We start from the raw sequence: 27346 nt of genomic DNA on the forward strand, positions 1-27346 counted from the left end.
TTTTCCAGCTTCTTTGTGCTCCAGCTAGAAGCATTGCATAAGAAGATTTATGGTTTTATGTAAAAATAGTTTTTGTCATGCACCATCTTACCAGACAGGTCACAAACTGTGTCAGTGTAGGTCTTGTTGAGCCTTTAATAGGACATTTCAAAACAGCTCAGGATAAAAAACACAAAATAAAACGGTAATTTGTGAATTGCTGGATGAAAAAAAAAAAAGAGCAACCCAGTTTTCATACAAAAATTAACAAGCAAAACACAAGTTAGGGCGGTAGTTAAAGTGAACACATAAAATGAGGAAGTTCTGTTATATTGCACAAGTACTATATGATGCAGACATGAGGCTTGGAATCATTTCATGAATATATAGAAGATAATGAGGTTGAGTTAAAAACAACACCCAGATTTATAAGAGGCAGCCTGAGGCCAAACCAGCATGTTGCAAAAACACACTGTATGACAGACTAAAGATAAAAACATAGCTGACCTTATGTGCATATAACAGACACCAAAAAATGAATAAATAAGCATTAATAAGTGTAAAAAGGAAAGAATGTCAGTAGAAGACAGTCTTAATGAGCAGTCATTTAATTTATCACTAACAGTCCTGAGCACTCTCTTCAGTGCAAAGGTCCATCTGACATTTAAAAGTACCTACTTTAAACATATTTAGAAGAATCTTAGAAAATCTGATCCACTTTCTCAAATATATTAAATCTGTGGAAATTAAGTGTTAAATGCAAGTAAAAGCCTCTAAAAGCCAATATTGATAAATTAAAAAGCCATTGGATTGAAATTAAATGTTTCCCTGAAACACCCAAATCTTTGTCATGAGAACACGCACTAACGAGGCAGAGATCTGTTCTTCGTAAGCTTGACACAAACATGAAACTGTCCAGCATAAATTTAACAAAGACTAGTAATGGCCTAAATATAACCAATGTCATGCATGCTACAATAACTACAGGATAAAAATGCAATGAATACTATATATCAAGTACATGGAGTCAAAATGAGTAACACAAAATAAAACATAGCTGCTCAAAAGAAGAACACACTGTACTGCAAGTACAGAGCTGGAGATGGTAAGGCCGAGTTGGTGTGTGTCAGGCAAGGGTTGAAGATAAAGTTTAACATGAAGTCGTCTTACTCCTTCATCACTACCAATGGCAAAGTTGGAGAATGGCTTTTTGTAGTAGCTGATAAAACTCCTGTTAAAGCAGTGTTGTTCTCTATAGGCTGAAAGCTGCGTCTCACTTTTTGTGCAGCTAGGCCCAAACTAGACCAAAGTGGTTATCACAATCACAGGCCTTGTTGTTTTCTTCCTTAGTAGAAGCGTTTACGTCTGCTCTCATTCCAGTGGCTGTAGACCACCAGACCGATGACAATGAGAAAGATACAACCCAGAATGGAGAAGAGCACTGTAAAGAAGATAGCTATTCCGCTCATCCCCTCTTCACTCTGACCCACTAGGAGACAAGAAAAAAAAATAGTCAGTCATCAATAACGTGTGTGTGTGTGTGTGTGTGTGTGTGTGTGTGTGTGTGTGTGTGTGTGTGTGTCTTACATCTGATTAGCTCCATGTTGTCTACACTGGGTATGGTTATTACATCCTCCTTCTCCTCTTCCTGCTCCTTTTGGCTCCTCAACACCGTCAGTTGATAGAGTTTTAGGGATATTATGTCATGATTATCTTTACAAAAATAAAAAACAGAATCAGAAATATTACTAAATTAAGAAAACAAGTAGGAGGACAAACACATGACAAATAATCAGAAGTCTTTAAAGTTCTCACAAAAATGAAATAATAGCTTAAGCCTTTTCAGAGGTGTCACTCACAGAACTAGTATTTTGAGAGCTCGTGGAATGCCAAATTGTCAAACTTGAAATTATTTTACGTACTGTTAAAAAAAAAAAAAAAGAAAAAAAAAGAAAAAAAAAAAGGGGCTTTTCCATCACAGAAGGCTGACACTCTGACATCCTCTGACATTGATATAGTTTTCCACTTTGATGTTTACTTGAAGCTGGGTGATCTTTCGTTTTTTTCCCCTCAGTGTTATGGATAACAATATTTTAATCAATTTATTTTCTACATGAACTACCAACAAAACGTGACTCAAAAATAGAATTATTTATTAATATTGTAAAACAACAAAATATCAAACGAACATCACCAACACAGTTTTTCCCCTTACACATATTAAAACGTAAAGAATAACACTCGGAGCATTGCAACAAAAACGCCTACCCATAGTTAATGCATTTGCACTTTGAACACTTCCAAAATACAGGTGACCTACATGCTGTACTGCTCCTGAATGTGACTGTTGCTAACTAGCTAACTCAACACCTTTCATGCACACACTGCGTTAAAGAGAGATAATCTGACTACCTTCGGTTTTATTTAATTGTCTTTATTTGCGGGGGCCACTATTACCCCAAATTGTTGACTGGTGAAGCTTACACACCTGCAGGTGTCTCCAAGGAAAGAGCAACAGCTGACATTACTGTTCTGAGTCCTGGAGCTGACATTTAAGTGACACTAGAGGAAGCACTAATCTTTTTTTATTTATTTTTTTATTTAGCCATCTCTCCTCATTCAGAAATTTGCATTCAAATTAATGAAATCTATTTGATATGTCACCCCATCCTATCCAAAGTAAAACTCACATGTTTTTCAGTTATTAAAACAAAGCTGAATAATTTGGCATTACAAAGGTGCTGCAAATTTCAACTCCAAGTAACAAATAAATTTACATATAAACAAATAATGCAGCATTTTAGTAGAGACTCCAGTTAAAGTACAATGTTTGATCCTTAGGTGTGGACTTTAAATCACTGTAGACATTATCTGACTACAGACACTGCAGTCAGATAAATGAAACACTAAATAAAATGCAAATAAAGTGGAAATTCGGTCTCAGTAACACACTTTTATGTACACCATCCTCTGTGCTCCTATTTGTTAATATTTGTCATAGCACAATACACTAGATACTAATCTGTGTATTTTGTGCAAAGACTGCCCATCCTTTATAAATCAGTGATGCAAACAAGCCAAGCATTTGAGCTCCAGGTGTTCTGATGATTTAGATATAACAGGCAGACTTTTAAACTATTAAAAGATAAAATTGAGAAGCTTAAAACGCAGACTTGGGAAATCTATAGGTTCTCATTGGGTATAAGATTTAGGGGAAGAGAGAACATTCATTAAAAAGTGTAAACTAACTAGCACTGGCAGGGATACTGATAAATACTAACCAAATTTTGTATATCACAAAACTTGCAATATTTGTGAAAATATTATATATATAAAAGTGCCTTTTATATTAATCACGTTTGCTCAGCAGATTCACCGAAATCGCTGGCGTTTCTGAGAAACTGACTATTGAAACAATAAATACTGCACACCATGCACTAGTTTTGGATGTAATGATATCAGTCTGCGATGTCACAGAAACTTGTAATGGAAACAACACTAAAAATAATGGTGCAGCAGTCAACATGACCAGGGTGGTGTTCAGCAAGTAAAAGCTGTTTACCTGAGAGATCTCCAGTGAGGGCTGACGCTCCAAAATAATAGCCTTGGGGCAGTCGCACACCAGGTATGTCCAGGCAGTCCCTCCATTCATGTTGCCCGTCAATATCTATCATCACCTGAAGAGGAGAGGCAAACAGGGAGCTGCAGTGACTTTCACAGGGTCACAGAATATTAGCATTTAGCTTTAAGTTCTGTGCCTGGAGGGAGATTTAATCATTTACCAAAATTGTTTTTTGAGTAAAACCTAGAATCACCTCAAATCTTGGATGTGGATTCAGTTAATGATTTTTTTAAACAAAAAGTTCTGCAGATAGTTTAGGGCAATAAACTTCTTGGAACAAGCCCTGAACTATGAGTAGACAATTTATACTGTAAACAGTCCACGCTCTTAAGAACTTTCCATTTATTCTAACCTTAGAGTCACTACTAGGAATTATTACACAATTTATTTTTGCATTTTACGACAAAGTCAAATGATTTTGCCTACTAATAAAATTTTGATTTTATCTATCTACAAAGGTCTTGTGAGAAATAACTGTCCCAGATTTTATCTTTGCTTTGAAAGACTGCTTTCACTGTAAAAGTCTTGTGAAACAATCTGTAAGGCTGCCCAAGTTCAAAACAATTAGAACCCTCTGTGTAACTTTAGGACTATTCTTAACAGTCCTGTTCCTGATAATATGATAATAATCTAATATAATCTAATCTATGACTGACTATGCACCCAAACTGTATAAAATAAAATATTCGCTCCAGCCTTTTCAGAAGTTATAATCCTTTTCTAAGGAGACACTAACTTAACTGGTATTATCAGTAATAGTGTTTAATGGGTGCACTGGTGCAACCCTAAAGATTTATAATTTAGTATATTTCACTTGTTATAAACCAAAAATGAGCCTCTCAATCACACAAGGCTGAATGACACAAATAAGCATTAGTTCCTCTGACACCGTCTAGAATTGTTTTTTTCCACTTTGATTCTCACTTAGGGCTGAGTTACATAGCTAATATCTATCTGAATGCAAAGTTACCTAGAAAACCAAAAGGGAGAAATCAAAATATGCATTTCTCACCGTCAACCTGCGGCGTACATATCGAATGAAGAGGAAAGTATCATGTTTGAGGTTGCGCACCATGGCGTTGCAGCCACCAAGCTCTGTGGGCCGACCATCTCGCTCATGGTCGTAGCTGATGCTGCCATTGCCCACCATGGCCAAAACGAATGGGAAGATCCTCTTGTGGTCACAAAAGGAAAACCGAGAAATTTAAACTGTCTTCTAGTTTACAGCACAGACATGCCGTAAATATTTATAGTAAAACAGAATGTATTGTCATAATCAGAATGTATTGTCAATTTAGATGACAAGAACCAGGGTAAAGGTGTAGGCCTACTGTTTGTTTAAAAAACTAAACCAGAGGACAATAATGCTTATGCAAGTAGGACACCCAGGCTTTAAAAAAATACTCAGGTCATACTGTAAAAGAATTATTACATTAATGTAATGTATTATTACATTTTGTGAATTTTAAGAGCTTATGTTTGCAAACTTACACTGGCTTTTCACTTTTTTCATTATTTATATTGAAGAGCTTGTATGATGGAAAACAAACAAAGTGATTTGGGGTGGATTAAGGTGATTATGGGAACCCTGGTACTGTCAAATGACTGAACTCTATCATAGCCACAGCAGCAGTGTGAGAGCATATGTATTATTCATTAGGATGTGTTCCCATTGGCTGGGGGTTATTGGGTAGAGGCTCATCAATAATAAATATTTTATGTTAAGCGTCCAAATAGACAGCTGGTAGACAGAATGCAATCTGAGCTTTTTGGAAAGATTCAAAGACACCGGAACAACTTTGGTTGAATAAAATGTCATTATACTTTACAATAGCTCTTTTAATATAAACATTAGCTGAAGTTATTGTTAATTTCCCAATCATGGTAAAACTTATATTACACTTTTTCAGATACATAACAAAAACACACCAAGCGCACAGCAACCATGCAGGGACAAGACAAAAACACTGCACAGTCACACACTACAAGCGCACACACAAGTACAGTAATGTTTCAAAGATAAAAGGTGTGTTTTCAGTCAAGTGTCATGCTCTTAGGGCAATGGAGGCTCTATAATGAGGTCAGACATAGGGTGGGGTTTCAAATGAGTGATTACCTGTGTGCGTGGAGTGTATCTCTTTTTCTGCGCCTGTCTCCATACAGTTACACACAAAAAAAGAAAAACAATAAAAACAACAGATGACCCCTTTACACAAATTTGCAAGCATATTAACCCTATTTTCTTTTCACCCAGCAGGTGAAATCTAAGCAGTACTACTACAGCATACCTCTATGTACTTCTCCTCATTAGGGTACGTATCCACAAAAACACCCAAGCCAGTGAAGTTGTCCATATTTCCAAAGACAGGACCTGCAAAATAAGATGAATACAGAGCATTAATAACATGGGACATAAGTACATTTAGACTTTTGTCATGTAGCTTTTACCTTTTTGCATGCGTTCCTTAGTGTACCAAATGGCCAGCCCATCCCCATTCAGGTTCTTCTTTCCTTGCCCATGAATTTTAAAGTGAACCTGCATCTCCCAGTCCTTCAAATGGCAAGGCTAAAACACACCAACAAGCTTAATGAAGCTACTGAGAAGCAATGTTCACTCCAACAACTTGGTAATATATGACGGGTGGTATGGGGCTCTCGGCACAATGAACCAGGAAGGAAGACCTGAATAAACCTAAACTTAGGGGTCATAGTGGGTGTGAGAGATGATTAAGGCTAAGGCTGTGTTCAGGTCAAGGTAAGAGTTATCTTTTGTTTTTATTTGTACATACAGCAGATTTGTGAACATATAATTTTGTGTTGTGGTGTGTGTCTAGGATTGAATTGTGTAAGGCACTTTGTGGGTTTTGTAGTAGACACTCATTGTTAGTGACAAGCTAAATCGTGAGAGTGAAGTGCTCTGCAAACAATGCAAATTAAAACATCAAAGAAAATATCACAGCAAAGACAACACATTAAGGTAACGTGATGTTGATTCTAGTAATTTGGTTAATGTGAGAGACTACATTACCTGAAACAGACATTTATCATTTCATTTAATCTCAGGCCTCTGATTCCATATAAATTACATTGCAGCATACTTTAATGCATAATCAAACAGTGAAGTAAGTTGGTAAAGTGTAAATTCGATTTATATAAACAAAGAACTGTGCGAAGTGAATATTATTCTGTAACATGCAGTGTAGAATCAATCCCACTCTTGTCAAATAAGAATATGAAACATATCTAAGACAGATCCAAGAATAAACAAAAACAGTGATTGTTGAGGAGAAGTGGTAGAAAGTTTTTAAAGAGCTGCAGTGGTTTCCATTCGTAAAAGGGAGAGGAAAGAGAAAGTGGGTAAAAACACTGGGAAAGGTAATAAAAAATAGGAATAGAACTTTTAAAATATTGGTAGGAACACATAGTTAGAATCAACTGATTGAATATTAAAAGAAAACAGGCAGTAGCAAGGACTATATGGCTAACCTATTGATGTATCGCAAAAATGGATTACTGATCACTGAACACCGAACAGGAGATATACAGCTTATACTCACAAAGCGGCTCCACACTGCCCCCTGCCTGCTCTGCATGTCAGGCGTGAGGCGCACCTGATCGGTGGTTACCATGACATCCCCCATCAGCTCCCAATGGGAGGAGCCTGATGATCCCACACCTGTGCACACAACAACAACACCATAATCATAATGACAAAGGCTGACATACCACGTACGTACTGTGTAAGCATGGCGGTTAAACGACTCATACCACGTACGTACTGTGTAAGCATGGCGGTTAAACGACTCTGCTTTGTCTCGAAACAAAACAACAATGTGTAAGAGAAATTAAACAGGTGTGTAATGAAGCACAATGTAAAGAAATAAACATGCAACATATACAGTTCTATAGCGCCTGCTTTGGCTGATAACATCCACCTGAGGTATGGAAATGTTAATACAATAAGATGAAAAGGCATTCAAACACATGTGGTATTTTGTCAATCATGCATCATTCTGGAAACATCTGTCCCTCGCCCCTCAGCTCGTCCCTGTGTAGGCTAAAACGGGGGAGATACCTTGGTAAGGCTTGAAAAGGGAATACTCCCGCTTTAGAAACTCTTCCATTTCGTGGTCATCGTCGGCTAAACACCGGCTTAAAGTAAGAACAACAAAAACGAAAGTCCAGTATGTTTTCAAATGCATTTTCTCCCCTCTGGAAATCAAACAGAATGGTAATTTAAAGTCCCTGTAATGATTTCTGCAGCTGGCGGCGGCCATCGTAGGTGAAGACTCATCCCAATACACTGTCAGCTTGTCTTCCATTGGTCCACTGTGTTTCATGGCTCCCTCCTATTGGACTGTTCAAGTGTCAGATAGAAAGCGCGCTTTTTATTGGACGCTTCTTAGCTAACGTTCACAATATATCTCAAAATTTAAAACAACAGTGTAGTAGAGTTTAACGGGGTTATAGTAAGCATTTTTTATATAAGAGCAAATACTTGTAATGGTAAATTACAACAGTAAAGCCAATACAGTCTCATTATTTGTAGGGGACATATTTTCAGTATACATTTCTTCAACATTCACACTGTGCTTCCTTTCACAATCCTTTAAAACATGTTGCTGTTTCTTGGAGAGCTCATGTCTAATTTAGAAATCATAGCTAAATTACCTGGAAAGTTAGTTATGCACATTAACCAAGTGACCAACAATGGGTGCACACAGACTACGCTAATAATGTCTGTATTTGTCAGAAAGCCCACATGAAATCTGAGTATCAATCATTTATGTTAAACTCCATTTTTAATTTAAGTAGATGGTAGAAGCTTTAATTTATTATTCATTTATTTGTATTTTAGACTATAGCAAACTTTTCTCACAATACATTGCTTAGTGTTTGTTTGAATGATGTTGAAGCTGTTTTGTGACAGTTTGTATTCACAGAGAGTATTATCATAAGCAAGAGAAAAAGCAGTGACGTTCAACAGTTTTTGGGCAGATTTAGAAAACAAGAAAAGTGATTTAAGGGCAGTGAGAAAGTGAGTAGAAGGACAAGCTCCATTCAGATCAGAGGCATTCCTGAACATCATGTTTACTGATATTACTTTCCTTCCCTTTGATGGATTCAGAATACAGAGAGAGAGGGAGCAAGAGAACATGACGCTATTAACAGCACAGGGAGAGCAGGTGGCATGGAGGTGAGTGAGAAATTTAGTAACACAAACACCCCTGCCCACTCAAATTTATTTATAAGTAAATAAGAACAATTTCCTAAACCATGGCCATGGCCATTGGCTTTTTCAGCTTAGCACTTTGCAAGTGTAAGAAGTGTAATCTCAAGGACTCCCTTACAGTATTGCATGGATTGTGGATTTGCATTCTTGTTGTTAATTAAAAAAAATGTGGCTACAGAAAAATGAAAAAATAAGACAAAAGTAATATGCTACAGGAAAAACAGTGCACACTTAGTTACTAAGTTCAATATTAGTATTCCAATAATTTGGAAAACCTCCAGCATGAAGGATGAACATGCTGGATGAAGATTATTAAATGATACATTGTCCCCTGTCATAAAGTGGTAACGTTAGGATACTTATTTCAGCCATACTCAACTAAGTACAGCAATTTATCCATATAATAAAATGGTAAATGTCAAAGTTAGTATAGTAGATGTGATTATGTTATTTTATTATTTAGATTCCTTTGTATCCACAAAGTCTTATTTAGAGTGAACCGTGCTGAGTGTTGCGGTTTGACCTTAGCAAAATAAAGCAAAGAACAGTATGTAAAGAATATAAAGTCGTGTTTATGCTGCCGCCTTGTGTGTCTAGCTGTAGCATCGGGAGATCTCTGCAGCCACTTGGATGCTGTGGTTCAGATCACGCCCCTCCACATTTCCTGAGTCTGTCGGTTTCACACACTACCAACGCGGCTGTGTAACAGCACCGGGGGTATGGCGTAAAGGAAAGCAGGAAGCAAGGCATGGATCCCGCTGAAGAAAAACCCAGCAAAACCGTTGATATTTATCGCGACACTTGGGTCCGCTTCCTAGGTATTTCACGCATATATTTTTTCAATTTTAACTCATTTTTCTTTGGTTCTTGAGCAAACTGTACAGAAAGAAAGAGCATGACCCTGGTGTTGTGCACTAGCTAGCTACCAGTTAGCATGGTTGGCTAACCACTTTCTTAAAGATCTATTTATAGCAAAATGTGTGTTGAAGGACATTTTGTTACGGTAGGACGTAATGCACCTCAGGAAGCGGACGTCGATATTCACGCTGTTTCCTAAACATTCTCCCTATAATAGAGATTAAACATACTCGTGTACTGCGATTGGTTTGCAACGATGGTGGAACGTTCGGCTCGGTTGGCAGTACTCAACTTTTCCCTGAAGTTTGTTGTAATACTTACGTATTACGTCGGTGTTGTGTCACCTTGTGTAATGGATTTCCTGAAACTTGTAACTTTATTTGTTAAGCGCATTAAAACAGCTAGGTTGTTAACCTGTACTAAGTGCTGTACAGGTTAAAAACATAAAATAAGAAGCATTCAATAGAATAAAACGTGTGCAATCAACGGATAACAATAAATAACAGAATAAAATAACGAACAGATAAAATAATCTCAACCCAGACGGTGTCAAAGGCCAATGAAAACAAGTGGGTTTTAAGAAGGGATTTAAAAACAGGCAAGGATGAGGTCTGTCAAATGTGCAAGGGCAACTCGTTCCGTAGTCGTCCTCTCAATGAATGGTCATTGAAGTGCATTCATACTGCATCTGATCCCGTGGTGTAAAGGCCTTAATCTCCTGCTTTTCCATGTCTTACCTTGGTCATTCAATGTCCGGAGGATGTGTTTATCCTCTCAATAAGAACGTAATTTAATGTCATGCATTGTAAATACTGCCTGATATCTCTGTTCTTACACTGAGGAGCATGTTAAAAAAATGTAACCCTAACCCTCCATCTGTCTCTCATGTTAGTGTGATTTGTAGTTTGAATATGAGCAATGTTATGACACTATCGTTCAATCATTATATAGTTAAAAAGTTAAAAACAGGTAATAAAGAGTAGTGTACATGTGCTTTAAGGCACATTTAGGTATTTAACATTTTATACTAATTTTATTAGTATAGATGATGCATATTCTTCTGGTTAGGTTTGTTACGGGTGATGCAGCTGTGTTTGTTTGCCAGAAGTGTATAGGATGTCTGGATATGATTGTGTTTTTTGACTGTTGAAAAACTAAGAAAAAAAGTGGTTTCATATTGGATCATAGGCCGACTTTTCTGATGTCTTTGTAGATGTTTTTACAGTAGGTTAATTTGAAATCTAATATTAAATGATAAAATAAAAATGAAGCTGTAAATCGAAGAATGCAAAGGGAGCAATTTATCTCTTTGTACTTTTCTTGATATCCATTAGTGTTATTGAAACTTTGCTAAGTTTGCTTTTTTCCTTCTCCCTTCAGCATCTTCTTAACACACGTAGTCTCTCTTACACACCTTCATGATTTGCTTGGTGCATATTTTATTATAAAGCAAATGCCCTGCAGGAAGATAATCTTGTTATCTCCTCCTCTTATCACACTTGATTGTAGGGCTCTTATCACCTTGTACTCACAAATGAGTCATTTCCAGTTGTTTAATTTACTATTAATCTAATTGTTACAGGATTATATCATTTACCAGCTTTTCAGTAGTATCAGCAATGAGAAATATTAGCAACAACTAAGGGGCTTTAATGTTTCTTCCTCTAAAACTGTTTTAACTTTAAAATGTGTTATTTGTATATATGTTTGTGCTTTTTTTAAACCAGATAGCAGCTGTAACAAGACAAGCTATTTGCTCTTAGGATTAATGAAGCTATTTGTATCTTAAAGTAAAACTCAATCAACTCAATTTACTTGTGTGTTTCTGTAAAATAGTGTGTTGTTTTTTGGATGACCATCCACAATTCTCTCTAAGTGCAGTGTGTTTCACCTCACAAATAATGCATGGAAAAGTTTGGACACAATTTAATCATCCATCTGTTATCGGTTACAGATATCTGTGGTTATCTGTAACCACTTATCTTGTTTAGGGTCGCAGATGGCTTGAGCCTATTCCAGCTGTCATCGGACGAGAGGCGGCGCAAGCTCTCTTTTCCCCAAGCATAAAATCTGTATACTACAAACTGAGTGTAAATTAGTGGGATCACTTGTATGTTAGATAATGTCAGGGATCATGGTGCTCAGTTGTAACTAACAATAAAGACAATGACAAAGAAATTTGAGGCTTGATAAAGTCCTGGCTGATTTATTGAACAGCACAACTGTAATGTGATAGTGATTTCGGATGAATTCAGCACCAGAAGTAATTCCACATTATTAACTATTATATCATTATGCATGTGCATGTCCTTTTTCAGTATGTATTATTTATACTTTAACCATGATAGGTGCTATCATTTGATAAAGTACCTAATGATGCTTCTGGAGGTTTAAATCATACAGGTTTTGTTCTTTGGATGCTTTGATACTCTCACTTGGTAGTTATGAGGATTCATTAAATTCAAAAAGAGCTTCATCATTCAGTGAAGTTTCCTCACTAAATCTTGAATTGATTGCCTTAAGCACAGAATAAAGACTTAGGAGCCTCCTGCACTCGTGCATTTATCATCAGCATCTAACTCCAAACTGCTGCACACATTGATTGTTCCTAATATATCTAGGCTAACACTATTATTGGGAAGATAAAAATTGTCCCCAAGCTGTGTTTGTTTGATTCTTAGCATTTTTGTGTGTTGTAAGTGCTTTCCTTAGCACTGGCAGCACAGTAAAATGCACCGTTTGCACAGTAGCACAGTTTTGCCAGCAGTACCAGTGATAGAGATAAACGGCAACAGCAGAATTGGACTCTGCCACGCTCTGATGATTCTGTCGCCACTGAACCAAAGATAATACTCCCTGTGTTACTGGAGTTAATTTAACTAGTGATTTACATGTTCTCTGGTGAATGGCACAGGTGACTTCTTAGTAAGTGAACAAGGACATTTAGGTCATTCGCCCTTGTGGAATGGATATTGCATAATTTTCTAAATGCTGCTAAGTGCTTTCAGCTGGACAATGTCAAGAATAAAGATGGGGCTTATTAGAGTCTTGTATATTTTGGCATGAATGCACTTGTGCAGTACAGTTTCACATCAAATTTTGTCAGTCAGCAAGTGATCCCTGATGGGACATCACTGAAGGGGTTAGTTAGCGCCTGTTAGCTGGGGTGACTAAAGTTGTTATGCATTTCTAGGAGGCCAAGAATTTTACCTTTATCAGCCTTTCTGCATGTATGCCAACAGGCTATGCTAATGAGGTCGGAGAGTCCTTTCGTGCTCTGGTGCCAGTGAGTTTGGTATGGGGCAGCTATGCTATTGCCACTGCGTATGTCACTGCTGATGCTGTGGACAAAGGGAAGAAAGCATCTGTGGTAAGATAATACTGTTTGTATGTGTTGCCTTCATTGATAATCAAATTGAGCACATTATCATTATTTCATATAAGGAATGTGGTATAAAGAAATATTAGGCTGACACCAACTTGGGCTACTGCTTCCCATTAGATGCCCTAGAATAGATTAAGAAAAATCTGAGATTTCAGATAATACATTATTGGAAAATAGAAAAAAAATATTCCTTCTACAAATGCATATTATTTGCCGCTTCAGCAAAAACACTTTGTGCCTGAAATGATGAAAGCCAGTGGACGTAAAGTATGGAGCTAAAGACAAATAGTCTCAAGAAGAGACTTTACATATAGTTAAAACCAGAAGTTTACTTACAATTTTTAAAAAGATACTTAACCTTTTTTCCTCACTGACATTAAATCGGACTAAACGTTTCCTGTTTTAGGTCAGTTAGGATTACCAAAAGTTTTCTATTTGCTAAATGCCAAAATAATGGGAGAGAGAATGTTTTAGAGATTTTTAATATTACTTTCTTCAAAGTCAGAAGTTTACATCCACTTCCTTAGTATTTTGGTAGCATTGCCATTAAATTGTATGACTTCAAAATGTTTTTTAAATCCTTCCACAAGTTTTTCACAATAGTTTGCTCTTAGTTTTGCCTATTCCTCTTGACAGGACTAGCATAACGGAGTCAGGTTTGTAGGCTGCCTTGCTCGAACATGCCTTTTTTGCTCTGCCCACAAATTTTCTATAGGATTAAGATCAGGGCTTTTTGACGGCCACTCCAAAACGATGACTCTGTTGTCCTTAAGCCACTTTGTAATTAATTTCACAGTATGCTGAGGGTCATTGTCCATTTAGAAGACCCAATTGTGCCCAAGGTTTAATTTCCTGGCTGATGTCATGAGATGTTTCGTAATATTTCTACATCTATTGTAATCTATTTTGTGAAGTGAACCAGTCCCTCCTTCAGCAAAACACCCCTACAACATGGTGCTGCCACCCCCATACTTCACAATTGAGATGGTGTTCTAAGGCTCGCAAGCTTCCCCCTTTTTCCTCCAAATGTGAAGAAGGTCATTATGGGCCAACAGTTACATTTTTGTTTCATCAGACCACAGGACATGTTTTCAAAAATTAAGGTCTTTATCCCTGTGTGCATTTGTAAACTGTAATCTGTTTTTTTTTATGTTGCTTTTCGAGTAATGGCTTCTTCTATGCTGATTGGCCTTTCAGCCCATGTCGGTACAGGACACTTTTCACTGTGGATCATGACACTCTCTTACCAGCTTCACCCAGCATCTTCACAAGTTGTTTTCCTTTTGTTCTGGGGTTGATACACACATTTTGCACCAAAGCATGTACATCTCTGGGGAACAGAACCTGTCTCCTTCCTGAGCGGTACGATGGCTGGACATTCCAATGGTGTTTATACTTGCATATGATAGTTTAAAGAGATGAATGTGGCACCTTCAGGCATCAGGCATGGAAATTGTACTCAATGTTGAACCAGACTTGTGGAGGTCCACAAGTCTCTTCCTGATATTTTGGCTTATTTCTTTTGATTTTCTCATGATGTCACAAAAGGAAGCAGTGTGTTTGAGGTGTGCCTTAAAATACATCCACAGGTGTAACTCCAACTTACTCAAATATTGTCAATTAACCAATCAGAAGCTTCCAAGCCATGACATCATCATCTGGGCTTTTCCAAATTGTTTAAAGGCATAGTGATCATAGTATATGTAAACTTCAGACTTTGACTAAGTAATAAAAATTATCTGAATAATTCTCTCTCTCATTATTCTGGCATTTAGCAAATAGAAATAATGTTGGTAATCCTACTTGACCTAAAACTATTTAGTCTGATTTATTTCAGACTGTGAGAATAAAAGGTTATTTGTCTATATATATATATATATATATATATATATATATATATATATATATATATATATATATATATATATATATATATATATATATATATATATATATATATATATATATATATATATAGTATAGGTAAATTTTGGGTTTCAACTTTTATCTACTGTGTTTGATGTAACAGAAAATAGTTGGATCAGTATCCATCAAACAGTCATCGTTCAGTGAGATTATTAAAAACAAAACAAAACCTGATTGAAATAACTGTTAGTGTTATTGCCCTCATTTCTGGGGTTTCATCCTTTTATCAAGGCTCATGGGGACAACCCAGGGAAGACAACACGGGTAGCAGTGGCAGTGGTGGACACATTTGTGTGGCAGGCCCTCGCCTCTGTGATGATCCCAGGCTTCACTATCAACCGTGTGTGTGCCGCTTCACTGTACCTGCTGGGCAGAGCCACCAAGTGGCCCCTGCCTGTCCGTAAATGGACCACTACAGCTATCGGCCTCTCAACAATCCCCTTCATCATTACTCCTATAGACAGGTAAGTGTATTAGCTTCTCCTGTATGTGTGCATGTGCACTCTACATAGATAACATAACTTGCCCATTGTGTAACCTTTTATGTAAGAGGCCAGACTGCTGCTACATGATTACCAGATTAGGCTGTACTCCATAACTCATCATATCATGATGTGAAAAAAACATCCCTAACAATTATTTTTAAAAGCTGTCATGAAATCAGTTATTTTAGGCCCCAACAATCACAAAAACGGAATAATTAGTGTGTGTGTGTGTGTGTGTGTGTGTGTGTGTGTGTGTGTGTGTGTGTGTGTGTGTGTGTGTGTGTGTGTGTGTGTGTGTGTGTGTGTGTGTGTGTGTGTGTGTGTGTGTGTGTGTGTGTGTGTGTGTGTGTGTGTGTGTGTGTGTGTGTGTGTGTGTGTGTGTGTGTGTGTGTGTGTGTGTGTGTGTGTGTGTGTGTGTGTGTGTGTGTGTGTGTGTGTGTGTGTGTGTGTGTGTGTGTGTGTCAGATGCTCAAACAAAAGCCCTCTAACCCTGTAAGTTTAAAATGTCTTTCTCATCATCAATTTTCTTTACCTGTAGGTCAGTGGATTTCCTGCTGGACTCTAGCCTTCGGAAGGTCTACAGTGGTGGAGAGAAGCACAAATAAAGAAGAATCATGCAGGAGAGACTGTCAGCGGAGTCTTCATTTTAACCACTCAGGGGAACAAAATTAAACAAAAATGTTGTAACAGAAATGTAACAGTATAGAAAATGTATAAATACTCAACTTGACACAATTAATTCCTCCTTGTTAAAGAATTATTTAGCAGGATGTACTGTTAGGATTCCTATAATCATGTAAATAGAGAGACTCATGGTTGCCCTGGCAGGCTAGAGTTGTGAGCTGTTTCTTGGGTCTGCACAGCCACACCTCTGGTGTCCGGTACGTGGAACAGATGTTTTCTGATGCATGTTTTCATTGTTTCACTCTTTTTTTCACTCTGCCTTATTGTTGGCCTTGGCCTGTCACACCAGAAGTATTTCTGAAGTGAACGTCACAAATATTTGTATAATAACATGCAGCAACAGTGTGTCCATAAGTTTGTAGTCAGACAATCTTAATATGCAATACTATCACTTCAGTCTAAAAATCTTTGGCATAATCACAGTGGTTTTGACTCTACATAGTTGGATCCAGATTACTGAATGTAATAGAGTACAGCTGTGAAACCGGATTAGTCTCACCAAAATGAACTATAATAAGTGGATGTACAAATTGTGCATAATAATAAAGCTATCTAAATAGTACACAGTATATTTAAATATAGAATATAAAGTAGCACTTCCTACATATTTGAGAAGGCCAGTTAAAGGGAGTCGTGAACGTATTACTTAGAGGAGCCAAATAATGTACTGTAACTTAAGCTGATCTATGCAAAGGAAACAAAACACAATGTACATATATTAGCTTTGCAAATTAGAAAGGTTGTTCTACCATTTTCGGAATTTGCTATGTTGCTACATAATGTTAAAAGTCTCACACAAAATAAGGGGTCAGATAGAAAATGCAATTTGATGGTCAAAGTTTCACGGTAAGGCCAAGAGGACACCAAGCATTTCAGAATTGGTTATCATTGCCAGTTTTTGTAACAATAGTTGCCAGTGTACCATTTCAGCAATAACATTAATTTAATGTGTGTGTTTCTTAAAAGATGCTGGAAAATAATGAAAGAAAAGATTGACATTGTATAAGCATTTAGTCCTTTTTCATGTCAGAAAATTTTGATTTGTCAGAGCAGGAAAAGCACCTTAAAGGACGCCTTCACTGGTTCTAATTTGGGTAGTACATGTATATAAATGCCGTTAAACTTCCCATTGACTTCCCTATATCAAAAAATCGCTCTACTTTTACCTTAAAAATCCCTACAGATGACTTCACTTGGAGGAACCTTAAGTTCAGATTAGGTTTTCTTTTTGCTCATACTATAGAGTTTATAATGATTATTAACCTGCTTTTCCAGAGCTCCTCCAAATGACATCATCTGAACTAATGATGAAAATAAAATCCTCTGGGTGATGTCATCTGAAGGAGATTTTCAGCTAGAATTATTTTAATATAGGGAAGTTAGAGGGAAGTTTTAAAGTATTAATGTACTTTTACTTCCTTAATTGAAACCATAGAAAGCAAGTTGAAATTAGGTAATGTCACCCATTTACATATAGTGTAGAGTCCACTTTTATATTGTGATATGTCAACATGTCTGCAATGAACCCACACACACAAAAACAAATCTGTTTCAAATTTTACAGATTGTGTCAATGTATTTTTATTATTGCATGCTGCAAAAGAAATACAATTGTTTATTTCTTTGAACATTTCTGTTTTTTTTTTTTTGTTGTTGTTGTTGTTGCTGTGGTTTTGGAATTGGGTTCTATAAGTCACATTTTCAGCCTTAACTGAAAATAATTCATCAAACCTCAAACGTTTCCTTTTACTTTTGTTTACAAGGTGAAGATATTTCTTTTCAAATGTGAAAGCAACTGGACCTAAAACTCCATTCATTAAAATGGACGTTTTCAGCAATCCTTGTATAGCAGTTTCTAAAACACTGGAAAAAGGGCGAAATAAAATACATAAAGAGAAATGTCTTAATTTGTAGTGTGTTTGCCTGATATTGACACAGTTGCATGTCAAGTCCTTGTTAAATTCTCCATTTCCTGAGTAACTTGTTGTTGCATGCAGATGAAAGCAGTTTAACCAATACAATGGTGCTTATCAGACCAGGTGACTTCAGAGCCCAGTTGCAGTAATTTATCCTGATTAAGCCATGAGGCCACAGCTGATGCTGATTGTGCAGATGAGGTGTCCACATAAAAGGCAAGGAAAATCCAAGGTCGTGAGTGTAGCCATGTTTCTTCTTAATGTGTTTTTGGCTCTTTTGGCCACATCGGGTGCTCAGTCAGGTAAGAAAAGCTTTATAATATTTACTGTCTGGTAGCTGAAAGTTACCAGTTTGGTTTAACTTTATTAGTTAAAAGAATCCTGTCACACCTATTCTCATGCCACTCTTCAAGGCAAATATCTGACACATATTAACATTTTATAGGCATCCCTCAATATATCCAGGGTCAGTGGGTTTTTGGTGATGACATTCTACAGTACGATGACACTGATGAACAATATATGGCAGCAGAGGAGAGCACGTGGCTTGACAGCCCACCGGAAACGGTTGAACTAAAGATGGTAGAGAACCAGAACTCGTTGACTACTTTAGAACCATTTGTTATGAAGGAAGAAGGTGGGCTGTGAGTAGGTTTTCTTTCAAATAAAAATACCTGTGCAATGTTCATAAATGGCTTTCATCACGGTCTGTTTTTAAAGTTGCCCATCCTGGAACTTCTGTGCTGACTTTCTTATTTCCTCTTGTCTTTAGGCCTTGAAGGAGAATCAGAAGTGTGGAAAATTGCTCTGGTGGTGGTTGTCCTGCTGGTGTCCTTAGTGGGGTCTCTGAGTATGGCTTATTACCTGTGTGTCTGGAGAGGAGGCAGAATTCACTATCAGCATCAAAAAGAGGGTTATGCTTAACATGACTAATTTTGTGTGAAAACCAGCCTTTTTTTTTTTTTTTTTTTTTGGTATTGAAACTGTTAAGATATACTTTACTGACACTGCTTCAAATAGTATTGGGAATGTTTTTTTTTGTTTTTGTTTTTTTTGTTAAGTTTTCTCTTGATAAGCACGTATTCCAGCACTGGCAGTGAAGGTTGCATCTTTTTGCCTTTTTTTAAAATGTAGAATGTGTTGCTTTTAGCCAAATATTAAATGGCCTTATGAACTTGATGTATCAAAGTGATTCTTTGGTGGTTGTGTAGATATGTTCAGGAACATTCATACATGTTGGAACATATTTAGTTGCTGGTCTGAATAGCCTTTGGTAGTAATGGAAATTTGTTGGTCTGGGCAGTAATGGAAATGTTTGTCAAACGCACATTCTGTATTCCCTTAAGATGTTTCTTCCCCTGCCAAATTTTCTCACCCTTAACATCAAAATGTGCCTAATATTAAAAAGGTTAATGACTCAATTGCTTCAGTGTTTATCATACCAGTTGCAGTGGTTTATTTTAACAAAACTGCAGTTCTTAATAGTTCAATTACAAATGCTGGTTATATTTGTTGTTGTGATGACCACTAGAGGTCATCACTGGCATTTTTTGCACTTTGTTGCCCCTGTCCTGCTAAGCAAAGTGTGGCACACTGGTAATTTAAAGTAAATTCTCAATATTTGTTTAACCCCCACACAAAGCCCATGCTTTGGCTGACAAAAACTAAATACGTAACGTATCTCAGATTTCAGGTCCTTTATGTATTTGAGAGTATTGCTTTCAAAATGTGAAGATACTAAACCACTTAATACAATCGGAGGGCTCAGAGTGGATCTGCATAGAATTTTAGAAATGGAGAGGACCTGCTCAAACTTGTTGAACAAAGATTTTTATGACTGGTTCATTGTATAAACGGTATATGACAACATCAGATCTGCTCCTTGATAAAATTCAAACAACTTAAATCCATACAGTTATGATTCAGCCTTTTCATTCAAAAGCCCTTTCCATTAAAGATTTGGTGAATACCCTTTCCCTTATTGCCACAGCTCTCCTTACTCTGCAAACTTCAGCTTGTGTTCTTGTTTGCTGTCTTTGACAAACATTTCCCTTTTCGTAAGCATTAATCTCGATCAGAATTTGAAAGCAGGCTGTTGGCAAAACCAATGTAGTGTTAAGAGTAAAGAGTAATGTTTTAATTCAGTGTCAAGCAAGCAAGCTCGGATCAAATCCGCAAACATTTATAAGTCCCCCTTGAGCAATATCAGGTGGCATTAGGGGGCCCAAGGAGACAAAAAACTGATGAATTGAATTAATCTCCCCTCCTGTGATGGATAGGCCTGTTCACGGGGGGTTGGAAAATGGGAGCATTGTTCATCTGTCACTCCAATTGCCATGTCCCTCTATGATTTGTGCCTGGGTTGTGAAGGTCTTTTAGCCACAAGTGGCTAAAAGACCTCCCTCACTCCTTCTCACTTGTCTTGCTGCTTTTTTTTCAGGAATTCCCAGCCTTTCAATTGCTTTCACCCCCCCAGCCCACACTCATATCCATACAGCCAGATGCAGAAAAACAAGCCTTTAGTCGGGACAAGGAAACATAAATATGTCACTCTTGCCTTGTTTTATACACAGTTTATGTGGCTACTGCATAGTAGCTTTCAGTGTTTGCATTTCAGATCGAACATCCTGTCATAGGCATTAAAAATTAGCCAAAACAAGCATCTTAGTTTTGTTCTTATATAATATATGTAGGCTCACAAGCAAAATTATCGCATGATGAAGCTAAACTGACACTTAAGAGTCCATCCATCCATTCCTATTATCTTAACAGCTTATCTTGTTCAGAGTCATGGGGGGCTAGCACTGATCTGTTACGAGTCCAATACAAGTAACAAAATACTGCCTGAATAAATATTGTGAACTGGAGAATTAGAATCTTAAAAGGGCATATAGTGGAAATATGAGCTTATATACAATACTCAATTACATTAAATTGTGGAGGATTTTGGTGTTTAAATATGTCTCTCCTTAGCGTTTGCACCTTGTGAATATAAAAAAGTAGATTTGATACTAGTTAATAATTTCTTTCAGTTAACCCTGTGTATACAGAGTTATAGATTAACTTATAAAGCCTTATACTGCCCAACATTTTATAACAACGAACACAATGTGATCCACTACTAGCATCAAGGGCTGCTGCAATGTTTTAGTGTGTGACAATACAGGACATATTGTAAATTGATGGGGAAACTTTCTCAGCTTTGCATATTTCTCTATTGTTTCTCTCAAGCACCTGTTCCTTCAAAGGCTCCTGACCAATTCAATTTAGGGGATTTAATAGAGAAAACAGAGCTCAATTTATTGAGAATCCCCCCCCAGTCATTTTCTTTAATATACAATTGATATTGGTATGGAATATCATGACAATCTGTGCAGCAACTGTTTCGGGATGCAACAATGGATGACCCACAGAAAAGACCCACGCTGCCATCCTTAGTAAGCCATAAATTGCAAATAGATTCACCAGTGCCTAAATGTGATTTGACTTCCTGTGAACAACTCGAGTTCTAGTTAAAACCATTTCCTTTTATTTGATTTTGAAATGAATGGCAGACAAGTCCGCTCCCTGTAAAATGAACTAAAATGTTCCGACACAATCATTAGTAATGGGCACTGGGCCATAATTTTATTATGCTACAATGGTGGTTACTACACTGCTCTCTGTCTGCGTATCTCTCTCTGACAGCTTCCGTCCCCCCCTTTTAGTGAAGGACTATGTTTGTGGAAAGGCCACTTTAAGGGCACTAACTAAAATGTTTAACGCTCACTGGTCGATTTATTGAGGTCAGCAGAAGGCTACGTTTTGAGAAACAGAAGAGCAGGCTATGTTTGGATTGACTTTCATGAATGATTTTGTGCTGTGAGCAAAAGAGAAACAAAACACAATCACAGTACATCAAATCACAGCACAAAAATGGAAGGCAACACAAAAAATCAAGGGCAAGGCCAGTCACTGAGCATTAAACTAATAAATATCAGTTTCTGTTTCTAAAACAAGAAGACAAAGAGCATGGAGAATACTGTGAAAGTAGAATGTTATACAAATTTGATCCAGTTCTTTGCTCGTAAAGAAGGGAATTTGCATGTTATTGGTATTGTAGAAGTGTTTTACTTTAAAATAGAAAATTAAGGACAAAGGTACGAAGAGGTACAAAGACGATAAATACACCTAAATACACGTGAGGTAAAAATGGGGTCAAATAATCATTAGCACAAATGAGACATACAGATAATCAAGATACATTTTTTGCAACTACAGAAATAGAATATAAATTGGGAAATCTGGATTGTCATATAGATTTAATGATGCCAGGAATAAAACTAAACAAAAAGCAAGACAGTATTTGTTTGAACAAAGGAACCGTGTCAGTGTTGAAATGGGGATTCTGGATTCGACAGTGTACAGTGTGATATAGGCTCTGGATGCTGACAGAGCTCTCTCTCTCTCTCTTTGTGAAAAGAATTAGGAGAACATGAAAACTGAGCAGGCCTTCAGCAATACATTATGTATGAAGAGCTGGAAGGCTCCTACTGAATTTTGTTCAGGTAGCATCAGAAGGTGCAGCCAAGTGGAAACACTCGCTGGTCACTTAGAGTACACTATCTGTGGTAATCTTTCTATGAAAGTGCTACATATGGCTTGAGCTATGTTCTTTTTCTTGAGTGCTAAAATATGCAATACAACCAGGTTTTACAGTAGCCACAGAGGTTTACTAGGACAACAGCCAAGCTTTACCTTCAAGTTATATTGCATCAAGTACTACTAGTTACTATTTGCAGTTGAGTCCATATTTTTTGCACTATTTACTAGTGACAGTGTGTCTGTGGTGATCATCCTTGTTTGCAACACTAGAGGCTTTCAGCACACATGCTGTTTAACAGTGAGCTTGACAGCTTGACATAATTGCAAAATCTGATAACATACCATATGATTCCTCATCTTCTGTTGTTAGGAGATAACATCTAATTTCACATCTCTTGAGTCATCTTACAAAGACATCATCTGCTCATCGTGAAATCAATATGCTGCGGAAACACCATTACAACAGTCTTCACAGTGCTTAAGTGAATCACTCGAGATCACAGATGAACATGCACTCACAGGCAGTCAGAGATATACACTTGCAGATAAAGGTACACAAAAACACTGTCATCTCCAGAATACTATTTGATGTAACAAGAATAATTTAATAGCCCATGATGCACAAGAGTGCTCTTCAAGATTTATTATATTCCAGTGGCCAGAGACAAACATTTGGCATTTAAAGTTATGCAAGAGCAAAACCAGAATATGGATGAATTAAATTGCAGGTAGTGGACTCACAGGTGAGAGACAATCCTGGTCAGTACAGAGGGAGGTAACATCTACAGTAGCCTCACAAAGCAAAAGAAAAGAGCAAAATATTAAAATATAAAAGATTGGCTTGCAGTGCTTTAGGGCTCCCAATTTTATTGATAACATCCTGTTGTTTAAGATATAGAATTTTTAACCATCTCCAATACATTTTGCATAATGGCAATATCATCCTAATATTGTTACTGGTGGTCCTACATTGAAGTTCAGACGATCAATACTGCTAATCTGTCCTCTGGAGACAACAAATGTAACAAATGTCAATAATTGTCAATACATGAAATGAATCTCTGTACATAAATTCAGGGAAACCTATCTAATATTTATGTAAATATCTAGACCAAAGTGGTGGACCAATAAAATGACCCTTAAGGCTATAGGGATAATAATTCTCCGCTTCCATCTTCTGAAATATCTAGATCTTCAGGCTACAGATTGTTTGGTGGGATGAAAGAAGCATTATGAAGATGTCACGTTGGATACTGGAAATGTGAGGACTTTATTAGACAGATTAGGGCGAAAATCATTAGTGGCAGGTCACATTTCATAAATAGCAAAACAATACAGGCTGGCTGGAAAGTAGCACAACACGAGCACATAGGTGAGTGGAAGCGAGCAAGAATATTCAAGATAAAGCACACTCAGAGACTTACAGTAGAGATAGAGTAAACTGACAGGAAGACAAACACTAGACAGTCTTTTTCTGAGAGCAAAAGCAGAAGTGGAACAGGCTGTTAAAAAACAACAACAATGAGCTGATGACAGTGTAAGAGGAGTTAGGCCTGAAGATGTGTGATTTAAAGCGCCCCGCGCCAACCCCCCCCCCCAGCCTCTCTCTCTCTTTCTCTTTCCCTCTCTCTCTCTCTGGCACTGCTATAATTTTCCTGGGTGGAATGATAGATGAGGTGGTGTCAGCCCATGTTCATTATAATGCACACCATCTATTCTTCTCAGCCAGACTCTCTGCGCTCCAGGAAATGCCAGAGAGGTATTGGAGACATGAAGAGAGAAGAAACTCTCATCTGATTCTAGGGAGAGAATTTGCTGCTAGGTGTGTTAACTTAGTGCACAGTGATCCATCAATCACTAATGAAGATACTGCTAGGCTACAGCTCTTTCTAAAAAGAAACGCACCTCTCTCTAGGTAAGAATAATTAACACTCTTCAATGTCCGTGTGAGCATAATCCCTTACAATATGCTTATCTTAAATTAATAATGAGTGCTCCAACAGTTAGCTGCATGCAAAAACATTTAGAAAACATGTTGAAGCACCCTTTCTCATCATGACCTATTTGTGAAGTTTTAAATGACCTGAAGACCTTTTTTCTCAATTAAATCCCTACTACAAATTATGGGTCTCTACAAGAGCATACAGGTTTCTGCCAAACAACAGGTTTGATGGCTTTACATTATAGATTTTTATATTCTTTGTTTTTGTTTGTATTTTTTGAACCAGTTTGGCAGGACCAGGGTTTACTTAGAAGGTAAAATTGTAAAAGGTCAAATCCACCAACCATCAGATTTCTAGCAAAAGTTGCATAAAACTGATAACAGTTGTGAGGTTCTTTGCTTGTATTTGATAGGAAAAATACTCCAACCTAAACAACCACAAAGTTTGTTGTTCTCACTCTGCCATCAACCACAGGTGAAATAGCGCCCCCATGACAGCAGGCCTTGTTGAAAAAGCATCCATGTGATAAATAACAGGCTTCTTTTGAAATATTGTGTAATAGTGCCCCAAACAGGCATGTCTTGAAATGGCACTAATGGCAGCTAGCTAACCAATCTTAGCATCCAAAAAAGTCATTTTCCCCATGACCCACTGAATTTCCTCTTGGTGCCAGGACAACTAAATAGCAGATATCGTTGCTTATAATGGTGGCCAATTTCACTGTTTATTTATTCATTTAATATGCTCTAAACATTCAAAGCCATGGGACTCAAGCTGTGGAAACATAGCATCCACTCCTACCACCTCCCTTGGTGAACCTGCTTCACCTCATTTGCTTGAGACATATTTACAGTTACTAGAGGTGCCTACCTATAATATCTTACAGTTCCTGGGAATATTCTTTTGGCACTAATGACACATTGACTCAGATCCTCCAGGATAGCTTGAATTACATTGAATAAGATTAGGTGAAAACTTGATTACTTGTGAAAAGTACAATTTCGTGAGTAAAGTTCATGGTACTTCTAGTTTGTTGATTTACTAAATAAATGATTATCTAATTAAACTACGATAGCCAAGGCTATAAAACATAACAACAATAAATTTGGTTGTTGTTTTTGTGGAATGCAATTTAAATAATTCCCAGATTACATCTGTATTCAGCAGCATTTAAATTAAGCTCTGATTTTACTGTATAGGCTACTCTAACAGGTACTTCTGTAAATGAAAGCTGATGCTATGCTATGTTGCTATGCAAGAGTTTTAGTAGCAATTATCTCTGTGAGAACCAGTTTATGTAGTGTGTTGTAGTTTAATGCACCTAAAATTAACAGTGTTACACCTTGGGATCATTTGACCTATGGCTCCCTAAAAACATAATATGTTTTAGAGTAAAACTTTTAATATATAACCTCCGTCATGAATATTGCATACTATAAAGAATTGTTTCAGGGCCCTTTGACAGTTACTAACACATTCCTCCTTTTAAAATCTGACAGGTAGTTTCACTCATGTAACTGAAAATAAGAGAAACTAACATTTTAACAAGGTGACAATTTTACAAAATGCCTTTTCAAATTAATCAACTATTCCAAAAAAACATGCACCCAATATATATCACTGTATTAATGTAGGTACTCACAGTATATTTTAATAGTTTATGGTGACTTGTCAGTTTATATGACAGAAGATTAAATGAAAGTTACAAAAATACTTTAACAAGCCCTACTACCCTTTAATAAACACACACAAACCCACACCTATCCACTTCATCCTGAACAAGTCTAAACACATTGTCTAGACAAACACATTATCTTAAATCAGGGCAGTAATGCATCTTTTCTCCTCACACACAGATCAAGTCAGTGGGGGCCTGATGAGGGGAAATGCGTGGCATATTGAAATAGATTTATTCAAACTGATAGCATCTCATCCCATCAGCTCCACACCAAGTGTGCCGAACTGTGTGTGAACGTCTTTTCAAAGCCTTTAAGGATGTATTGAACAAAAGGTGGAAAACAGTCTCAAAATGAGGTCTGGATCATTCCTGGAGCAAAGGGATCAATAACCGCCAGACTAAGCCTGCGCTCATCCATCTGATCCTTATCTTTTTTCCCTACTGCTTTTCAGATATAAGAGCAATAACTGGACTAAAGGTTCCCTCCCGGTGGCAATATGTACCATATACAAGTTGTCCCTAGAATACATAAAGCTTTATAGGGTGATTAATGTGAGAGTTGTGTCAAAATGCATTGCATATGTCATTATATGCAAATCTATTCTATCCTGTATGTAGCAGGAAAATAAAATAAACAGTAGTCTAGACATAGCGCCCTGTTAGATTTACACTATGAAGTGGCACGCAGTATCTTTCATGTAGAAATGATCCTCCTGTAAAAAAAATTAGAAATTATAAACTAGAATTGCTGCCACTGTACATTTGTTCAAACTCTGCACCAAATACTGGGTAATGTTCAAATGTCTCTGGCAAAATTTAAACCCCTAATGCTGCTATAAAAAACCAGCATCGAGAGTCGCTGCCTCAATAATAGTGTTTTGCTCAAATGACATTTAATCATGAAGAAAAGATTAGTTACATAAAACACAGTCAAACCTGTATCAGTAATCAGCAAAACAACAATTTGCATATTACACAAAGTGTTGACCAGACCTGTTTCCTCATTATTTTCTCCCCTATAAATTGCAGTGATTAACTTACAACTTGTAACTC

The 27346-nt window shown here is 37.1% G+C and overlaps 2 protein-coding genes across 2 annotated transcripts; one reads left to right on the top strand and one right to left on the bottom strand.

Moving 5' to 3' along the window:
- Positions 1 to 117: 117 nt before the first annotated feature.
- Positions 118 to 7900, bottom strand: lman2la (lectin, mannose-binding 2-like a). Its single transcript, XM_067483719.1, has 9 exons — positions 7677 to 7900; positions 7159 to 7277; positions 6050 to 6167; positions 5890 to 5972; positions 5718 to 5750; positions 4614 to 4775; positions 3542 to 3656; positions 1567 to 1692; positions 118 to 1468 (listed from the first exon to the last, which is right to left on the bottom strand). The coding sequence occupies exons 1-9, from the start codon at positions 7876 to 7878 to the stop codon at positions 1326 to 1328; spliced, it is 1101 nt and encodes a 366-aa protein (XP_067339820.1). The 5' UTR covers positions 7879 to 7900; the 3' UTR covers positions 118 to 1325.
- Positions 7901 to 9491: 1591 nt separating this feature from the next.
- mtfp1 (mitochondrial fission process 1) lies at positions 9492 to 18071 on the top strand. The gene is made up of 4 exons (XM_067484596.1): positions 9492 to 9652; positions 12935 to 13062; positions 15235 to 15467; positions 16027 to 18071. The coding sequence occupies exons 1-4, from the start codon at positions 9583 to 9585 to the stop codon at positions 16091 to 16093; spliced, it is 498 nt and encodes a 165-aa protein (XP_067340697.1). The 5' UTR covers positions 9492 to 9582; the 3' UTR covers positions 16094 to 18071.
- Positions 18072 to 27346: the final 9275 nt, after the last annotated feature.

Source organism: Channa argus, chromosome 18, assembly GCF_033026475.1.
Source record: "Channa argus isolate prfri chromosome 18, Channa argus male v1.0, whole genome shotgun sequence".
Classification (NCBI taxonomy): Eukaryota; Metazoa; Chordata; class Actinopteri; order Anabantiformes; family Channidae; genus Channa; species Channa argus.